Source organism: Electrona antarctica (genome assembly GCF_951216825.1).
Source record: "Electrona antarctica genome assembly, chromosome: 7".
NCBI classification, from domain to species: Eukaryota; Metazoa; Chordata; class Actinopteri; order Myctophiformes; family Myctophidae; genus Electrona; species Electrona antarctica.
The window spans coordinates 57,484,741-57,506,217 of NC_136812.1; the positions used below are offsets into that span (position 1 = coordinate 57,484,741).

General features: G+C 40.1%; 1 protein-coding gene across 1 annotated transcript; it reads left to right on the forward strand.

Annotated features, from left to right (window-relative positions):
• Positions 1–11,705: 11,705 nt before the first annotated feature.
• LOC306927313 (uncharacterized protein) lies at positions 11,706–20,961 on the forward strand (the record flags this gene model as incomplete). The annotated part of the gene is made up of 3 exons (XM_079507026.1): positions 11,706–11,841; positions 18,588–18,846; positions 19,694–20,961. Exons 2-3 carry the CDS (start codon positions 18,648–18,650, stop codon positions 20,959–20,961), a joined length of 1,467 nt encoding a protein of 488 aa, XP_079363152.1. The 5' UTR covers positions 11,706–11,841; positions 18,588–18,647.
• Positions 20,962–21,477: the final 516 nt, after the last annotated feature.

Genomic DNA, 21,477 nt, shown 5'->3' on the forward strand with positions numbered 1-21,477 from the left:
ACCTGAAAACACACCAGCGTATCCACACTGGAGAAAAACCATTCCAATGTAAACATTGTGACAAGAGTTTCAAGTATTCAATTAATCTTCGTTACCACCTTCATGTCCACACTGGAGTAAAACCTTTCCAATGTAAACATTGTGACAAGAGTTTTACTGCATCATCTAACCTGAAAACACACCAGCGTATCCACACTGGAGAAAAACCTTTCCAATGTAAACATTGTGACAAGAGTTTTACTGCATCATTTTCCCTGAAAGTACACCAGAATGTCCACACTGGAGAAAAACCTTTCCAATGTAAACATTGTGACAAGAGTTTCAGGTCTTCAAGTAATCTGAAGAGCCACCTTCGTGTCCACAGTTCTCACAGGACAATAAAAAAGATGTCCAATTTAAACGGTGTGACCTAAGTTTAAATAACTCGGGTCACTTGCTAAGACACCATTGCATTCACACCATGGGTTAAAAAAAAGAGTTTCCACTATGTGTTCCTGTCTGTCTTGGATTATAGAGACATAATCTATAGACATGCACCAGCATCCACCCTTAAATCCCTAGACTCTGTTTATCACTCATCGATTCGATTGTATCTTATATAACAAGGTTGGATGGTCCTCCCTGACAGAGAGACGAAAACTGCATTGGCACCTGTTCTTGTATAAAGTTATGCTTGGAGATTGTCCTAAATACATCTCATCTTTTCTGAAGTACACCCGCACCCGGTCAAGTAGTTTCCCCAAATTCAAGGTACCAAAAGTTAGCTTTGAACTTGCTTATAGTTTATGTGACCCTAATACATGGAATGACCTGCAAATTACATTGAAACTGACCACATTGTTACCCTTAAGTCGTTTTAAAACCTTGGTGAGCATACAGACCCCCACAATAATAATTATGTAACTGTTTTTAGATTGTTTTGAAATTTGTCTTGTCTTTTTATTTGTAAACCTATGTAATTCACATCTATATCTTTTGTTTTTCTTTTCCTGATCTTCTGATGTATTGTCATGTTTTTTCTATATGATATTGTATTACTCGACGACACTCAGTGTAATTTCGAGAATAAACAACTTGAATGAATGAAAAATGAGCTCACTGGGAGGATCAAATTAAACAGCTGTATGTTCGTAGGGAGGTCGATAGACATAGGACAATATTATGGATTATTATACTGCTCCTATATTTCAAAACGAATATGGATAAATTCTCCTTCAACAGCACGGCCACCCAGGCGTGGAATGCCCTGACCCCTTCCCTCAAAACATGCAGATCACTTACATAATTAATTAAAACAGAACTGAAAGTCCACCTTTCAGCAGGCCCAAGGGAGAGGAAATGATCACTTCTCCTTAAACAGGTGATCACCCCCCTCCTAATCACCCCATAGCGATGATTTGATTGGCTGATGTACATTTTAAAAAGTGAGGGTAGAAGAATGAAGACGCCGGACTGGCATTTGATTGACTGATCATGGAATGTGATGTATGATGTGATAAAAGTGCCCCTCACTTCACACAAGTGTGATTGTTGTTCTGCTATTATGAATTGATTGCATAGGGCCTGAATGGAAACAAGACCGCAAGGACTTTGTTTTTGTGCTATCCCTTTTGGAATCAGTGTTTGACTGAACTCTGTTGCTGTTTTACATTTGTCTAATAAACTATTCAATCAATCAATCAATCCTGTCAATAGAGGCCTCCATTCTCCTGATCTTTTGTTTTTTTCCTCATGTTAAACCCTTAACACTCCCAACGCGGATCGCGTATCAATACGTTATCAATTAATCAAACGTCGGGTGCGGATCACGTATCAATACGTTTCAATCACTTTTTTATAGCATACTTTCATTCATCTTTTTACCCACCCGGACAATGAAGAACCATCGCCCTATCATTGCTGCTTAGTCCCGCTCACGTGATCAGAAAAAAAAACCAAAAAAAAAAAAACCCCTCCCCTCCTGAAAACAGGAGGGCGGACCGCTTTACGTGTATAAACCAGTGTAGAATGGCTGCGCCCATGCCGATGTAGCCCGTGTATGAAAAGAATCAAATTTCACCTAACCTCGCCTCACCAGGCTTTCCTCCACCTATTGGCTTTTATACTCGATTCCCCCCTCCCCTCCTGTTTCTCCTGCAGGAGGAGAGGTCTACCGTTGGTGGATCACGTATCGCCATGCAGAGCCGTCATAATCGGAGATCGCTCAGACGTGTGATTGTAACGCTTTTTTATTCATTATAATTGTAGTGATAAGACCGCAATGAACGCGTCGGGGACGTAATCGACCCGGGTGTAATGTATAACGAACTTTTCCGCGACCTAAACCGTGGTGTTGTCATCTGTGGAAGTCATTTTTTCCTTCTCGTCGACATCACAGCCGGGTGACGCTTTTTTTCCCCTCCATCGCCCCCAAGCTGCATGCCCATAGCCTGGCTTGGCCAGCCTCATAGCGGGGATTCACTGAAGATTCTTCCCCGGAGGAAACATCAGTGAACCCTCGCTATGAGTCTGGCCGTGCCAGGCTAGCATGCCCAGGCATGTTCCCCTACACTAGCTTGAAAAACAAAATCAGCTGATGACAACGCGTCTCACCGTGTTATACTATAGTTCTGAACCGAACGGTGGAATGGGACTTTTTATAGCCGTACGGATCAAGACTTTTGCTGCCCAATGTGCCCATGACCCCCCCCCAATGTTACTGCGATCAAAACAATGAAAGCAGTGAGATAGATTAGGCGAGGCGGCAATCATCATCAAAAAGAAAGCATAGTTATGAAGGTTTATAGTCAGACATTGACAGGCAGATATAACAATAAACACAATAAATATGCTATACATCCTATACATCGAATGAAAGCCCTGAATGTGTACTTTTACGAGGAAAAGAGTAAACATTGATCCCATGTACAGTTTGTCATATACTGGGTGGATGCACATTGCGCCCACCAGATATAACTGCAGAGAAGACATGGACCCGAACTCAATATTCACAAAATAAGGCCTATAGCGACATATAAATACTATATACCGTATGAAACAGAAGACTCTCTGCTTTCATAAGGAAAAAAATTGTACTGTAATAATAAAAAAATCACACCCCTGTGAAGTGAGCAGTGCAACTCTACTTCTCTACTTATTCACTACAGCTCGCTATATACGGACTGAGGCAGAAAGTCATGTAAACCTTTTATTTACAGTTTGGTCTGTAAACTTCTACTGTAATAATAAAAATCACACCCCTGTGAAGTGAGCGTTGCAACTGTTCTGTACTTATTCACTACAGCTCGCTATATACGGACTGAGACAGAAAGTCATGTAAACCTTTTATTTACAGTTTGGTCTGTAAACTTCTACTGTAATAATAAAAATCACACCCCTGTGAAGTGAGCGGTGCAACTGTTCTCTACAGTTGCACCGCGCAACTATAAAGAACAGTTGCACCGCTCACTTCACAGGGGTGTGATTTTTATTATTACAGTAGAAGTTTACAGACCAAACTGTAAATAAAAGGTTTACATGACTTTCTGTCTCAGTCCGTATATAGCGAGCTGTAGTGAATAAGTACAGAACAGTTGCAACGCTCACTTCACAGGGGTGTGATTTTTATTATTACAGTAGAAGTTTACAGACCAAACTGTAAATAAAAGGTTTACATGACTTTCTGCCTCAGTCCGTATATAGCGAGCTGTAGTGAATAAGTAGAGTTGCACTGCTCACTTCACAGGGGTGTGATTTTTTTATTATTACAGTACAATTTTTTTCCTTATGAAAGCAGAGAGTCTTCTGTTTCATACGGTATATAGTATTTATATGTCGCTATAGGCCTTATTTTGTGAATATTGAGGAGTTCACGTCCATGTCTTCTCTGAAGTTATCTGGTGGGCACAAGCTGCATTCAATAACCAATTACTGTCTAACTGTAGATGGGATCAATGTTTACTGTTTTCCTCGTAAAAGTACACATTCAGGGCTTTCATTCGGTGTATAGGATGTATAGGATATTTATTGGGTTCAATTTTATATCTGCCTGTCAATGTCTCTGACTTTAAACCATCCATAACTCTGCTCGCTGTTCAAGATAACCACTTCCAGGCAAATGCAGGTGTTGCAAAAAGGTCAATATCTCCAGAATGGAACATGGTAAAATCAAAATGTATTTTTTTAATTGAAGTGGACAAGTTCAGCTTTCTTTTGATGTAGGCGTGTGATTCTCGCTATAAGAGAACATTTTACTGTGGGCCCCCGAACAAGGCCTTTGTGCAATGTTAAATGGCAGCAACATCCAAATAGGCCTGTTGAGATCTTCCAGCAATCAAAGTGTTAAAGGACAACTTTGGTTGTTTTTCAACCAAGGTTCATGTTTTAGGTTATTAGAGAAAGTAAAAGATGAGTGTTATATATTTTTTTCTTCATTTGCTGTATATTCTTTATATATATATATATTATTATGATTTGGAATTAATTTGCCTTTTGTGTGGTGCCTAGCCGAATAGGACTGTACTTTAACATTAATCATAATGGTGGTACTTGAGAGCCAAATATTTTCTGAGGTGGTTCTGAGAACCACTGATTTAACCATATTTATGTTGTCCTTTTCTTAATTCCATAGGCTCAACATTCGTGTCTGGTTATCAAAACGTGTTTCATCTAATTAAATAGAGTTTTGCTTAAAAGTAATCCAAAAGTAACCCGTTACTTTTTAAATTGTGGTACTCGGATTACGTTACTGACTACAATTTTTAGCAAGTAACTTGTAACTGTAGGGGATTACTTTTAATGACGATCACATTATTATTGTGTCATCGATATCTGTGAAAATAAATCTGGAAGTTCTCCATCCTGTCGACGGACTCCATCTCGACGATTCCATAGAGGCTAATTATGAGATCAATGCAGAAAAAAACTAACAAGGGGGGTGGGGGTGTAGCGATGGGCATGTTGTGAATGACACGACCGCAGCAGCATCGCTAGTCAAGTGATCTGATTTGATGATTAATTGATTAATTGCCCAACCCTAGATAAAGTACTATGGAAGTTGAAAATGAAATTTGTATTAATTCAAGTTGTTAGTAAAATGTCTTGAATTAAAAAATAAAGTAAGTAAAACAATGTTGAGTGTTCAACAGTCTGGCTGAACCTCTACCTAACCCATACTATACTATATGTATATAGTATAGTATAGTATATTGTATTGTTTACTGTGTGTGTGTGTGTATATATATATATATATATATATATATATATATATATATATATATATATATATGTTTCTATATTGCACTTGTTTTAATTATTTGACTTTTTTGTCTAATTTTATCATGTTAGGAATAAAGTTTTTCATTCATTCATTCATTTATTCAAATTGCTCTGGATTAAGAGCGTCTGATAAATGCCTTAAATGTAAATTGTAAACCCAACTCCTGTCACATCTACAACACTTTGTTTGAAATCAAAGCCCAAGACGTTTCTGTTTACTGCGGTTTATGGGTCTGTATTCAGTTTGCTTTTTATTTTATTCTTATTTTTTCTATTCTAAACCAATAGTTTTGTATTCAAATGTCCTTTTATTGTGAATGCATCACACTTTACATTGCTCTTAATGTTGTGTGTGCCTTCCTTGTTGAAATGTACAAATAAGCAGTGCTGTAACTTCATTACTAAATCAATTCATGAATCAAAATATTAGACAATGAATCAATCAGTATATTTATTCAAGAGTACATTCGCCTTTTTGATCATTAGAATAAAAGAAAATCACACCCGTGTGAAGTGAGGGGCAATCTTGTCGTCATATGTCATCACAATCTGGCCAATCAGAATAGGTATGCTTCCTCACTTTTGTCTACAATGTTTGTTCTTCCAGGTGGTCCCCAGCTAAATAATGGGAAGTTGGTAACCAAATAATAATAATAATAATAATGGATTTTATTTATAACGCACTTTATATTCCAAGGAATCTCAAAGTGCTACAGAAAATAAAAGCAGAAGAAACAACACACCATTAAAAACATCTAATAAAACAGGAACATTTAAAACATAAGGAACATTTAAAATATAAGGGCAAGGCTATAAAAATGCTTTGCTAAAAAGGAAAGTTTTTAGTCCTCTCTTAAAACTGTCAACCGACTGTGGGGCTCTCAGGTGGGCGGGAAGAGCGTTCCACAGTTCGGGGGCGACCGAGCAGAAGGCCCGGTCACCCATGTAGACCCTTATTAGGTTTAAATATTTTAAATAAATATTTTACTCTCCATGTTATGCTGGAAGACATTTTGAACTGTTAGATTTGATTCATAAGTGGTTTCTATCAGTTTATATTTAAAATTATTTAGTTTAGTTAGACTTTGATGAGATCACAGTAGCCTATAGCTGTTCTACTGTATTACACTGTACCATGGCTCACCCTAGTGGCCGTCTATGGTACGTGCACAGTGCACGCTTCCAGCACCAGCGATAGACTGCGCATGTGCACTGTTTGTTTACACAACGTTTCGTTGGAAAACAGTGTCGTTGTTCAGGTTATTGATGAAAAAAAGAATCCAGGGACAAAAGATAATTCACATGTACATTGTTTTCTGATTAATTGAAAATAGAGGACCATGATGCAAACAAGTCTTAGTGCTTTTTATGGTTTTATCCTCGTAGCAGTATGTAGAATTAGAATATGCACACATTCTACATCATGTGAATACAGTTTCCAATCAATGTTGTAAATTAAATGCATATATATAAATCCTATAAAATTATGTGAAACCAGTGTGTGAGTCCCATGAAAGAGTTTAAAACATCTTTAGGCTACAAGCACCTCAAAGGCCCTTAAAACCAGGCTCCAGACTTCCCAAAACAAACTGGTCAGGCTCCTACTTGACCTAGCCCCCCGAACCCACCTCACCCCTGCCCACTTCGACAGGCTGGAATGGCTTAGGGTCGACGACAGAGTACAGCATCTTGCAATGGGTCTGGTCCACAAGATTCGATACACCACCAAGATACCCATGTACCTGTCTAGATACTTCCTTAATGTTAACGAAGTCCACACCCACAACACCAGAGGGAGTGCAACGAACCATGTACAACCCAGATTCGGCACAAACAAGGGACTAAATTATTTTCGCTCCTATGCCACCAAAATGTGGAACGCCCTACCAACTGTCATTAAGACATGCGAATCCCTTGACTCTTTCAAAACCGCTCTCAAAGGGCACCTACGGACGGCTGCAATTCGAAACTGGCCCCTGTAAAATCTGAATCCCTCAAACACGAACGCAAGGACAACACAAGAGACGGTTGCGGCCACACAGCCAACTCAAGGTATGGCCACTGAGCCAACTTGGGGACCCAACGCAAGGACAACACAAGAGACGGTCACGGCCACACAGCCAACGCAAGGTACGGCCACGGAGCCGACTTGGGGACCCAACGCAGCTCCTCCAAGGAAAACAAACAAATTAACGGAGCTGAACGTGAATCCCCCCCACCGCCCACCCCTTTTTTCCCCTCACTGTATATGTTTCTTTTCCCTTTTTACCCTTTTTACCTCCTTTATGATGAATTCCTGTTCTGTCTATAGAAGTGTCTATTTGTACGTCTCTAAATGTTTTGATGATTTGAACATGGTGGACCCTATTGGAAACAAGTGTAATGCTTAATTGGGTCGTCCACTCACAGTTAACAGCCTTTGTATTGAGTTTGTGCTTGAAATGTACTGTAATTCTGCAAACTGTTAATACATTCTTCAATCAATCAATCAAAGGATTGACGGAGAGAAATATCAGTGAATCTGTGATCTGCTCGTTAGGTCTTGTTGATCCAATCGGTTGGAGAGTGGGGCAGGGGCGCCGGAGGGATTTTTTTTCCCCCGCACGGCGTGCGCCAATGCCAGTTGGTACCACAAGGTGGAGCACTGCTCCCTCCCTTTCTTTGTCAGGCTGTGATCAACTGTCTGCCAGTGAGTGTCTATGCTAATGATTTGAATTGACTTCTAAACAAGTGATGGTGGGTTTAGGCTACTATGCTAAGCATTCAAATGACTCTCTCACTCACTGCTGCCAGGCCAACCAGCTCAGAAGAAGCCTCGCTTTCTGAGACACAAACACAAATGCAAATGAACTTTTAATATGAAAACAATCTTCTTTGTCTTTGGTGTATATTACAAATTACTATGTACTATGCACTACTATGTAACTAACTGTCCACTGTTCCGTTTATTTGGGCTTGTTTCTAAAGTGTATTTATGGAGAGTTGGTAACCAAGTGGACCCTTATCAGAGCTTTAATTTACAATTTACAATGTAGGCATTTAGCAGACGCTTTTAATCCACACTTACAATAATCAAAAACAAAAAGCATGGCAACCCATCACCTACATAAAAAGTAGCTATCATGAAACATGCGTAAGCTAAGAGCGTAACAGTGGAATAATCTATATAATGAAACTATACATATAAACTATACATACTATACTATAAAGTGCTATGAGAGTGTAAAATGAAACCCTACGGATCATTTGGTTTCATTTTACACTCTCAGGAGATACATTATTGGTAAACATCTGCATTACAAGAAGTCTACACAATTAGAGAATGTAGAATAATTGTTACTTTGATAGTTTGCCTCTCCTCTTCCTGTATTTATTGGGCATTTTTTTCATCAGAATATAGGCCTAACCAACAAATAAACAGTACAAAATTAAAAAAACAGTGACAGATACATTATGTGAATGTTCCAGATGAGTACAAATACAAAAGGTAGCTATAAAAAACTCAAACCTCAAACTCTGCTAGCACTAATTGTGCTTAATTCCTCTGTTTCATTGGCCTGTTATCTCTCCTAATGGTACCAACATTAATACAGCATGGGATTGTGTAAAAATGTTCTCTTTGTCTTTGGTGTATAATACAAATTATATTGCAACGTAATGTAACTCAATTTCTAACTGTGACCTACTAAAACCTCCAAAGCCATGAAGGGGCATCTTTTATCTTTGAAACAAATACATTTGTCAGTGTGTCCTAAGTTAAAACCTTAGAAGTTAGACTTAATATAGGACTGTCTCCAGTAACCTTGATAATGCAAGAGGATGGTAGACCTACATGATATTTAGCCGCAATTTGCAACTCTAGATTTTTTTATAATGGGATGAATCTAGAGTTGCAATACCCTCCATTGACTCCCCACTCATCCAATTTGGTTTGCTTGTCTTAAACGACGTTAAACTCACCAACATTGCAGCTGTAGTCCATGCTTGAATTATCCACTTTCAATCTGCCGAGCTTGTTTTTCATAAAACTCCACCGTAGACATGTTATGAGTTACTTTCTGTCAAGAAATTCTGTGCAGGTGATTCTTTTTCTAAGTGCTGAAGTTTGGAAGCACTCGTCGTATGTCACTGAACGGCCCTGCGTACCACCTGTTTCGAATTTACACATAATGCGGGAGGCAGCAGCGTGGCCCGTTAACAAAAACGAGTGCTTCAAAACTGCAACACTTAGAAAAAGAATCACCTGCTGAGGATGTCTTGACAGAAAGTAGCTCATAACATCTCTACGGTGGATTTGTATGAAAAACAAGCTCGGCAGATTGAAAGAGGATAATTCAAGCTTGGACTACAGCTGCAAAGTTGGTGAGTTTAACGTTGTTTAAGACAAGCAGATCACAAACCAAATTGGATGAGTGGGGAGTCAATGTAGGGTATTGCAACTCTAGATTCATCCCATTATAAAACTAGAAAAAGTGCCCTTCTGGGCACAGGTCTCCACCAGGAGGATAGGAGTGTGTGTGTGATGTTTGGCAAAATGTTTAGGAGCAATATAAACGTGTGTGTGTGTGTGTGTGTGTGTGTGTGTGTGTGTGTGTGTGTGTGTGTGTGTGTGTGACGCGGCTTGGCCTGTTGTAGCGCCACCATGAGGCTGATTTGAAAACTGTCAAGTGGCATTTCTTCCAAAGCCTAGTGGGAATATGCATGCACAGTTTCACCAATCGGACGCTGCGTTGAGTAGTTGTGGTGATTTGTACAAAACGGGTACAAAGCGGGCTACTCCTGATAAGTTTAGAAGCCAATCGTAGCCAATGAGGGTGGATTATGAGAAATAAAACAAACCCATCTTGATCATGAAGAAGATGTGTACCGATTTGCGTGAAATTTGGATAAAATGTGAAGGAGTAATATTAGAAAATGTGTTTTACATATGTCGGCCTCCTGGTGGCGCTATAAAGAGCAAATGTGAAAAATTCCAGGCAAAGGTTTTTCCTTGGCCTCTAGGGAGTTGGCATACAAAGTTATCCACAGATCCGTGCAGTTAGAGGTAAAAACCCTTTTTGGCCAGTTATAGCGCCACCATGAGGCTGAGTTGAAAATGTTCATGTGGCATTTCTTCCTCGGCCTAGTGGGAATGTGCGTGCACAATTTCACGGAAATCACACGATGTGTTCATGATTTGCAGCATTTTGTTTGAAACTAAGCACTCCTGCGAACTTTGGAAGCCAATCTTAGCCAATCAGGATGGAGTCTGAGAAATCTGAAAGACCTGTTTCGTTGAATGGCTCTAGAGAGACTGTGTACACATTTGCGTGATGTTTGGACAAAATCTGTAGGTGTACTGTCCAAAAACTTGTTTTGCACAAAGCAGCCTCCTGGTGGCGCTATAACAGGCCGTTCTTGAAATTTTGGGGCAGAGGTTCATCGTTGGCATCCAGGGAGTGTGTGTGCAAATTTGGCATCGACCGGGTTAACGGTGCCGGAGATTAGCTGTTCACAGACGGAAGGACGGACGGACACACACGGACACCCGGACGGACGGACGGAGTGCAAAACATACTCTCTCCCCATGCCTTCGGCCTGGTGGAGACAAAAATCTAGCGTTGCAAATGAAATTAAATGATTACTATATTTACCCAGGGTATCTGGGCTAAGCTCAAGAACTTGTTTCCAGCCAGGCCCTGCTCATAGAACATTTCATCGTAGTGGTTCAATGCCTGGTTCAAGGGCACTTCAGCGGTGGTAATTTTAACGTGTCGGACCGCTGATTCGAACTGGTGACCTTCCGGTATCAAGACCGCTCCGCAATCCGTTCGGCCACCGCTGCCACTATTGCGGCTACATGACATTTGCATTCTGTAGGCTACATTCCAGGCCATTATGAATGAAGACAATGAAGTGGAATGCTAAAATGTACCATCTCCTCTGCATGTTTTTCCAGCATCAGTTCAAATGTTTTGGTAGGACATAATTGTGTGGACAAACTGCAAATCTGCAATAATTATTGTATTGTATCCGTTTTTTGTCAAGTGCCCACTATTTGTCCATTTGGTTGATTTAGATCATTTGTTAATGTTGTTAACTGTGTAAATGTTAATACAAAATACACAGAAACATAATTTGTGTTGTATATTTTCGTTTAAATACTTTATTTGTTGTTTTAATGTGCAAATTCATCGTTTTGGTTTACTTTAGTGGGTACTTTTATTCTGAAGAACTCGGCCACCGGAAGTCTTATCCTAGCTGACTCGACACTGGTGATTGGACCTTCCCGCAGAGAGAGGTGGTACGGTGAAATTGGTGACCTGACGAAATATGTGACCGTCTTGTGGACTTCACATAAATAACTCACGTCTTTAAATACGAGTCTGCCTAAATACCGCTAGGTTGAACTCTGCTAATAAACAAACCGCAGTGTCGTTTGGACACTGACGTCGTCATGTGACGTCTAGAGACGATGGTCACACATTTCAGCAGGTCACCAATGTCACCGTGACAACGCTATGCAGCTGGACTGACCGAGTGCCTTTGGAATTCAGCTCTAAGAGACAGTGTTCCAGAAGCTTCATTGAAATCTACACTTTCCAGGTACACCATGAGTATTTATGCTCCTGAATGGTTGAACACATTGTTATGATGTCTTGTTTGTGTTCAGATTAACATTCTGACCGAATATGGAGTGGGTTGGAAATGCTACGTTAGCTAGCGGCTAGCTAACAAGGGACTTGATGTGTAGTCAGCTAGCATTAAGCTACCGAGATGCTTTTGATTGGTTGAAGTGTGTATTAACTGTATGCAGAATAGGTACATTTCAAGCACAATAACTCAATACAAAAACTGTTAACTGTGGACGACCTCATAATAAAGCATTACACGTTTACAATGGGGTCCACCGTTTTCAATTCATCATATAATTGTGTGTGTGTGTTTTGATTGATTGATTGGAAATTTTATTAACAGTTTTACAGTACATTTCAAGCACAAACTCAATACAAAGGCTGTTAACTGTGAGTGGACGACCCAATTAAGCATTACACTTGTTTACCACAGGTTCCACCATGTTCAATTCATCAAAACATTTAGAGACGTACAAATAGACACTTCTATATATGATATATATGAATTCCTGTTCTGTTCTTTGTCTATAATATAGACAAAGAACAGAACAGGAATTCATCATAATGGAGGTAAAAAGGGAAAATAAATACATACAGTGAGGGGAAAGGGGGGGGATTCCGATTTTACGGGGGCCAGTTTCGAATTGCAGCTGTGTGCGTGCGTGCGTGCCCGTCCGTCCGTCACCAGCTGATCTCTGGCACCGTTAATCCGGCCGATGCCAAATTTTGCACACACACACTCCCTGGATGAACCTCTGCCCCAAAATTTCCAGAACGGCCTGTTATAGCGCCACCAGGAAGCCGATTTTTGAAAATTTCATTTTTTTATATTACTCCTCCAGATTCTGTCCAAAAATCCCGCAAATTGTTACACACTATCTCTATAGTCATGTGTTCAAAATGGATCTGTCCGATATTTCATATTCCATCCTAATTGGCTAACATTGGCTTTCAAAGTTTGCAGGATTGGCCCGTTTTGAACAAAAAGCCTCAAATCATGAACGCAGCGTGCAATTTACGTGAAATCTTTCACATACTCTCCTACTAGGCTGAGGATTATATCCCACCCTTTTCACATTGGCCTGTTATAGCGCCACAAACAGGTGGATTTTTGCAAAACCCATGTTTTGAACAAATTGCCATCCAAGGCTTAAAGGGTAAGACCACTTTTGTAGAGGTTTGGGTTGTTTTCTTACCTTATTATGGGCAAACTATTCCATTCCATGAGTTATTTCGCTCCGTTGTGTTCTTTATTAGCAATTTAAAAAAAAAAAATAGTCGCTCATTGACTTCCATTGTAACGGGGAAACAGCTCTCAAAGTCACTCATTGGCACATGAACCAACGCAACAAAAGCTGTTTCTGACAGTTTCTGACATCAGGAAAACTCATGCGGTTTTATTTTCGTCTTTTAAGATAGATTTATAAAGTTACTATTTTAGTCGGAGATAGACTGGAGCAGTACTACGGCGTTCCCAACTCTCGCGGTGACGTCTTGCGAGGTTTCGTTTGTAAACAGAAGTCTCCACGCTGTTTGAGATTCACCCAGCTGCAGTCTCGCATATGAGCAGTCCCAGACACAGACACTTTACACACTTCTTCTAAAGTGTCTTCTAAAGTGTCTCCCTCAAACACGTCCATTGTGTATGTTTTTAGTGACAAGCGGTTGAGTTCAAATCCTTTTGTTTACATCTCCGTCGTTTCCAATAAGGAAGTGGTGTACAGTTTTGGTCCAATCAGATCGTTTTTTACAGCAGTGATTCGGTCGGCGTAGGCATACCTACCGGATGTTCTTTCTACACAAATTAGTCAAAACAAGACAAAGTTGAAATTTATTATTAAAAATAAAACCGCATGAGTTTTCCTGATGTCATAAACTGTCAGAATCAACTTTTGTTGCGTTGGTTCATGTGCCAAATGAGTGACTTTGAGAGCTGTTTCCCCGTTACAATGGAAGTCAATGAGCGACTATTTTTATTTCTTAAATTGCTAATAAACAACACAACGGAGCGAAATAACTCATGGGATGGAATAGTTTGCCCATAATAAGGTAAGAAAACAACCCAAACCTCTAAAAAAGTGGTCTTACCCTTTTTTTTTTTTAAAGAAATGGCACCCTTTTCACATTGGCCTATTATAGCGCCACCATGAGGCCACAACCGGACCTGCCCTGGTAGAGACCTGTGCCCCGAGGGGCACTTTATCTAGTTCAGGGTTCCCCAATAGCGCCCCCTTGTGGCCCATGGATTTTTTTTTTGTTTTTTTTAGGGGGTCCCAGATATAAATGGCATTAAATGGGGGTCAGTAGCCTATGCATGTCAAACTGGGCATCCTTTTCAAATGGGGTCTTGCCCTGAAAATGAATTTTCAGGGCAAGACCTCGACCTCGTGCGTGCGGACTCGGCCCCCAGCCTGGTACCCTAGTCAAAATATATGGCCCTTGAGGAAAATTAATTGGGGAACCCTGATCTAGTTAATTCATACTATGAAAGCTAAGATAGCATTTATAGCATCTATGTTTAGGTCGACAACATTGCCTCCCAGCAATACGGGACCGGCTAGGGATGCACAATTCTTGCTCAAATGTGAACCTCCATTTTCCTCCACAAGAATTAAAGCTGCTATAAGCAATAATATGTCAACATTTGAATTACTTTTTTTGGGGGGGGGAGGGTATTCAGACTTTCAGCCAGCAATGGGTAAAACATATTGCTTATAGCAGCTTTAAGATCTCGATTCTCATTTTTCCAATGAATATATTTATTGTTTTTAGCCTGTAAAATATTTAAAATGTGGCCCCTGGAGCCAACTACTGTGGCTTTAAACACTAAACAGGACAATTGAGACAACATCAAAGTGCTTGACTTCTCTCTTAAAATCTCTCTTGTTGCAAAAACGTAAGACTAAAATGAAAGAATTGGACAGCGAACTGCTGTGGCTTTAAACAAATGTCTTGATTTAAACCCATTAAAGTCTCTTGTAGCAAAAACACAATACAATGAATTGGACACTGGGCAGCCAAACTGTGCCTCTAAACAAAGTGCTTAAATTCAAGTCTCTCTTCTGTCACATACAGTAAAATAATTGTATTGCTGCTACCTGAGTGCTGATTGCTGAATATTAAAACAATTCAATGTAAAGTAGCGTACTAAAGTTGTAGCTTTATAACAATGTAAACATAGCAGTAGCACCTGTCCACTAGGCATCGGCAAATCGATAGACGACAACAACACAGCTGGGTGTATACTGCTTGCGTTTTTAAGTCGTTTTCAACCGTTTCACAACTTTTCACTGTCCAGCTCTCTCTCTCTCTCTCTCTGTCTGCTGCTGTTCTCTGGGATGGATAGAAGCCTCATTTATATTCTGCAGCACGATTTATATTCCAGATCCACAAGCTCACAGCGCAGCGTGGATGCAACACGTTGTGAGCTTGTAGATCTGCATCTGCTATGTATTTAAAACGTTTTGGCTAATAATTGCATAATGCTGGATTATATTCATAACAACACTTTGAGACACTTTGAGCCCCCCACCACACGTATAAATGCACTTTTTGGCCAGAAAAGGATTTTTTTTCACCCGAAGGAAAAATGTTCTCTATGAGGGTTTTCTCTTGGCACTAAAGGTAGAAAACAAAATCCCTTTCTGCCCAAAATGTGCATTCATAGGCTATGTGTGGTGGGGGAATCAAAGCGTGTCCACTAAGGAAAGTAGGCTTTCGAATTACACAACGCGTCTTTGTATTGGTGAGTAGGTAAAACATTTGTATATTCGCTACGGAGGAGAGGCTGGTCTGCATTTCATGCGAGGCAGGAACCCAATCGGTTCCATAGCCTTAATGCAACGGCAGCAAGAGCATGAAGGACCAGAGCTAATACTAGCAGCAGTAATAATATTGCAACTTGCTTTAAGGCCACCTACGGATGGTAAGGCTATACCCTAGCCCTGTTTTTAGGACTCGAACCGTCGGCAGGAACTTTCGAGCGAACCTTCGAACCATTCTTTTCTAATGGGGGGGGGGGGGGGGGGGGGGAGACATTTGAGTTCCTTTTGAATGCCTGTCAGATTTCTCTACATAACTGTATCAGCTGTTGATCTGCCTTTGATCTACTCGCAGAAAACATTTTGACGACGTATACACACTGGCGCATCGGTTGCCCCCCTGATTATTAATAACATCTAAACATGTAAACACAACATGAACATAGTACTCTTATTATGCATATCGCATTCTTGCCGAGAATTTTTTTTGAGTTAAAGAAAAAAACTAAAAAAAAAAACTAAACTAAAAACAAAAACGAATGGTTCAAGCCCATTAATTAAGATTCGAATGCCAACCCTAACGAGCGAAGGTTCGAACCCCGAATGTTCGGGGCCAGCCGTAATTGCTGTAATTCGAAACTGGCCCCCGTAAAGTCTTAATCCCCCCCCCACCCCTTTTCTCCTCACTATATGTTTTTCCCCTTTTTACCTCCTTTTATGATGATTTCCTGTTTTTGGTTACTATATAGAAGTGTATCTCTGTACGTCTCTACATGTTCTGATGAATTGAAAAGGGTTGACCCGATTGTAAACAAGTAATGCTTTCTGGTGTCGTCCACAGTCAACAGTTTTTGAGTTGTACTTGAAATGTACTGTAATTCTGCAAACTGTTAATAAATACTTCAATCAATCAGTTTGTTATAAATGTGATCCTAAACAACCAGTAGTTAATACCATAGAGTATATAAAAGGATTAGAGCTGCCAACGAATATTCCATATTCGAACGAATTTTCAAATCAAAAAAATAAATGAATAACTGAATATATAAAATTAAGATTCGAATAAAAAAAAAAAAAAATGCTGTGCAAGTTTTCGCGAGACGGTTCCGTGGGTAAGCGTTGTGAGCTTGTAGATTAGTTATATTTGCCACGCGACACGCCGACACGGCATACGTTGAAGAATAAATCAGCTGCCTCGCACTCTTCCTAAACGCAGACTACGCAGGCTGCGTAGTTCAGATTCACAAAAGGCCCCCGCCCGCCCTGCGCAAAGTCGGCAAAGAGCGCACTACGTTATTTGCGTACGGACGGTGCGCAAATAACGGTGAGCACAAGGCGGGCGGGGCCTTTTACGTTATTTGCGTAGTGAGTGTACGCTGCTCAGAAGTGTGAAATCTTCCGTCAACAGCGTACCTAGTGATCAGAATCAGAGACAGGCCTGGCCTACACCGAAACTTATTTTGCTGTGCTGTGTTGTGTTGTGTTGTTTCGGACGGACTGGAGAGTATATTTTTAGACAACAACACACAGATCTATCACTCATCAATCTTCAATCATGAAGTGACTTTATCCTTCAGGAAATTATAAAAAGATAAATAAAATGCGTAAGGATGAACTGCGGCGCCGGTCCGGCAGCAGCAATGCAGTGTTCTGTTCTGTGAATTAATACTGCCTCCGTGCCGTGAAGTTTTATGGGAGAAGGGAGAATGCATGCGTTGTGTTCCAACTCGGTTTTCAGCAGCGCCAATGCGCGGAGAGAGAGTTGCGCCAGCAATGCGATCTTAAATGTTATGTCTCAGGTTGTATTGGTGTAAATATAATTATTAAAAAATCCGAATGGCCCCGAATGGCTCCGAATCGGAATCGAAATCCGAATGGGTCGAATTGGTCGAATCCACGTGGGTTTTTAAAACGAATGTCCGAATGTAATTTTTGGACAATTCCTGCAGCACTAAAAAGGATAGAAACTGAACTGGCGCCCCCCAGCTATTCATGTCAGTGGAAGTTGCTCAGTGGCGTTTTGAAGCACCCGGAAGACTGCCGGAAGTACCGTCTCAGAACGTCTACTTCCGCATTTGACCACCAAATTTTGGTGGTCAAATGCGGAAGTAGCGGAGCACTTTTACCGACGGACCGGATGTTATCCCGGATGTGGCTGTAGCAGCTAAATGTAGCCAAAACACTCTAGTGCCGATCGACAACAACGGGAGGTATGATTAAATCTACCGCGACTAGCGACGGGACCGTGTGGGCCATCTAAGACATGATCCTTTCTTAGAATTGGACGGGATGATTTAGATCAAGAGTTATTAACGTTTTAAGATTTTCGGTCGTGTTTGAAAAACAGGGGGAACATTTTCGATGACGTCCCACTGTCACGCAACATCGAATGTTGCGCAACAGTCACTCCCAGGCTGTGGAGTGATGCGATCGGTTTTGATATCAATAACCTCCGTCTTTTTGATCAAACTTCGTCCTGGCCGCTGGGTGTTACTAATTGAAAGGGCAGTAAACTTCGTCCTGGGCGATCGGGGTGCTTACATCTTAGTCAATCTGATTTGTTTCTTTTGGACTTCTTTTGGTGGGAGTTGACTTTGGTTACTGTCCTATTGTGTTGTGGTGCACACACCATTGAAATGTAACCCTAACACACACCATTGAAATGTAACCCTAACACACACCATTGTAACACATCTTAACACTGTATTGGTTTGTTGTTCCTCACCACACTCCTTGAAACAAGTGTTTCCAAATAGATTCATTGGTAGTACTTTTCTGGTTGACCAAAGGGTTTCTCTCATCTGGGCTAGATCTGAACTAAACATTTCACTGAGCTTTTAGGGAGCGGCAAAGAGGGTGTTAACATGTTACATGGAATGTAACAATGGAAAAACGATTTAACAAATGACTATAGATCTCCAGCTAATAAAGTCCTTCCTTATTCACTTGATTTCAGACCGGAGTCCAGACTGCAGGTGAAGACCAACTATCCAGACTCATAAGAACTACAATACCCATGATGCATCTCTCCCAGGTGAAGATGAACTCTCCAAACTCAGCCAGGGACATTTCTATTAAACAGGAAGCTGAAGACGTTTCTATTAAACAGGAAGCTGAAGACATTTCTATTAAACAGGAAGCTGAAGACGTTTCTATTAAACAGGAAGCTGAAGACGTTTCTATTAAACAGGAAGCTGAAGACCAGCATCACCTCAGTAAGTTTCATGTTCTCTTCCTTTATTTAATATGTCCTGTTCTGTAGGGTTTAGAGTTTTTAGGTTAGGTTAGGGTGCATTTTGAGAACCTACACATTTTCAGCGTGCGCACAAATGGCACAAAGTGTGCATGCTGTGTGGCCCCGCCCCCACACAATCATTCTACAGCTGTGGCCCCCGGCCTAATCTAGCTGAATACCCCTGGCTTAGAATGTGCACTTTCTTACTTTTTACACAACTGAAACATTACCATTATGTGCGACACAATTTCTACCAGGTGTGGAGAAACACTTGCTCGGCCGACTGGCAGCATGAACAAGACAAGTAGTTTGTGAGATTTGATTGCTACAGCAGTTTGTGAGATTTGCCCCAGACACACAGAAAGACAGATTCACAGACTCACAGACACATTTACAGACGTACAGAGCTACTCAGTGGAAATCTTTTACATGGATTGTTAAGCTACCACATTTCAAGCTTTCATTGTCAGAAGTGCTTCTGTTTCATAACGTCATGCACTGAGTGGCATGACTAATTTACTCCCAAATCAGAGCTCAGGTGTGAATTATCATGTTTTTTTTTTAATTGTTTCAGAATTTCACGATTCAAATGGAATATTTGCTGTAACATCATTATTCATTTTTGTGTTAAAGTAACTTCACATGACTTTTTTTTTTTTAGTATTTTGCTAAAAGCTTCCAGAACAGTAATAACCTGTAGTTAGTAACGTTTTAGTCAATCTTATCTTGGTAGGTAATAGCTAATTTTGTACACGGAACATGGAAGAAGAATGGATTTACATTTTAGGAATCCAGTGTTGACCATCATGTTATGTTTCTGCTCCTAGACATCCTGCACATGGTTGTGTGTAAAGAGGAGGTTTCTCCTGAACAGGAGAGGAGCACCAGTCTGCTCCAGGAGGAACCAGAGCCTCCACACATTAAAGAAGAACAGGAGGAACTACTTCAAAGACAAGAGGAACCTGTTGGGTTGACAGTGAAAGGTGAAGAAGAAAATGATGATGAAGAAGAAGACATATCTTCCCACTGCTCTGAGGTTGAAGTTGAACTTGAATCTGACACTGAAGTCACTGAAGACAGTGATGATTGGGAGGAGACCAGTGAAGACGATGATGACGAACGGCGTGACAAGAGTTTCAGTGACTCAGTTTCCCTGAAGAAGCACCAGCGTATCCACACTGGAGAAAAACCTTTCCACTGTAAACATTGTAACAAGAGTTTCAATCAGTCAGGTAACCTAAAGCAACACCTTCGTGTCCACACTGGAGAAAAACCTTTCCACTGTAAACATTGTGACAAGAAATTCAGTCAATCAAGTGCCCTAAAGACACACCTTCGTTTCCATACTGGAGAAAAACCTTTCCAATGTGAACATTGTGACAAGAGTTTCAGAGTGTCAGGTGACCTGAAGTCACACCTCCATATCCACAGTGGAGAAAGACCTTTCCAATGTAAACATTGTGACAAGAGTTTCAACAATTCATGTCATCTGAAGTCACACCTTCGTGTCCACACTGGAGAAAAACCTTTCCAATGTAAACGTTGTGACAAGAGTTTCAAGGATTCAAGTAATCTTCGTTACCACCAGTATGTCCACACTGGAGAAAAACCTTTCCACTGTAAACATTGTGACAAGAGTTTCATAATATCAGGTCACCTGAAGGTACACCAGCATGTGCACACAGGAGTTAAACCTTTCCAATGTAAACATTGTGACAAGAGGTTTACTGCATCATCTTCCCTGAAAACACACCAGAGTCTCCACACAGGAGTTAAACCTTTCCAATGTAAACATTGTGACAAGAGTTTCATAATGTCAGGTCACCTGAAGGTACACCAGCGTGTGCACACTGGAGAAAAACCTTTCCACTGTAAACACTGTGACAAGAGTTTCACACATTCAAGTAATCTGAAGAGACACCTTCGTCTCCACACAGGAGTTAAACCTTTCCAATGTAACCATTGTGACAAGAGTTTTACTGCATCATCTTCCTTGAAAACACACCAGAGTATCCACACAGGAGTTAAACCTTTCCAATGTAAACATTGTGACAAGAGTTTCATATTGTCAGGTCACCTGAAGGTACACAAGTAAGACGCGCGAACGCGGGAAGCGAACGCAGCTCGTAAATTGCAAAAACAACAATTAGAATAAATTACGTAATTTTGTAAGGTTTTTTTTAAGTTCTCTTTTTGTGTTTAAGTTTTTTTCTTAAGTTAAGTTTTTTTTAAGTTTTATTTTCCTTTTAAAGTTTTTCCTTTTTAAGTTTTTTTTTTAAGTTAAGTTTTTTTCTTAAGTTAAGTTTTTTTTAAGTTTTTCTTTCCTTTTAAAGTTTTTCCTTTTTAAGTTTTTTTTTTAAGTTAAGTTTTTTTTTAAGTTAAGTTTTTTTTAAGTTTTTCTTTCCTTTTAAAGTTTTTCCTTTTTAAGTTTTTTTTAAGTTAAGTTTTTTTTTAAGTTAAGTTTTTTTAAAGTTCTTTCCTTTAAAGTTTTTCCTTTTTAAGTTTTTTTTTAAGTTAAAGTTTTTTTTAAGTTAAGTTTTTTTTAAGTTTCTTTCCTTTTTAAGTTTTTTTTTTAAGTTAAGTTTTTTTTTAAGTTAAGTTTTGTGTGTGT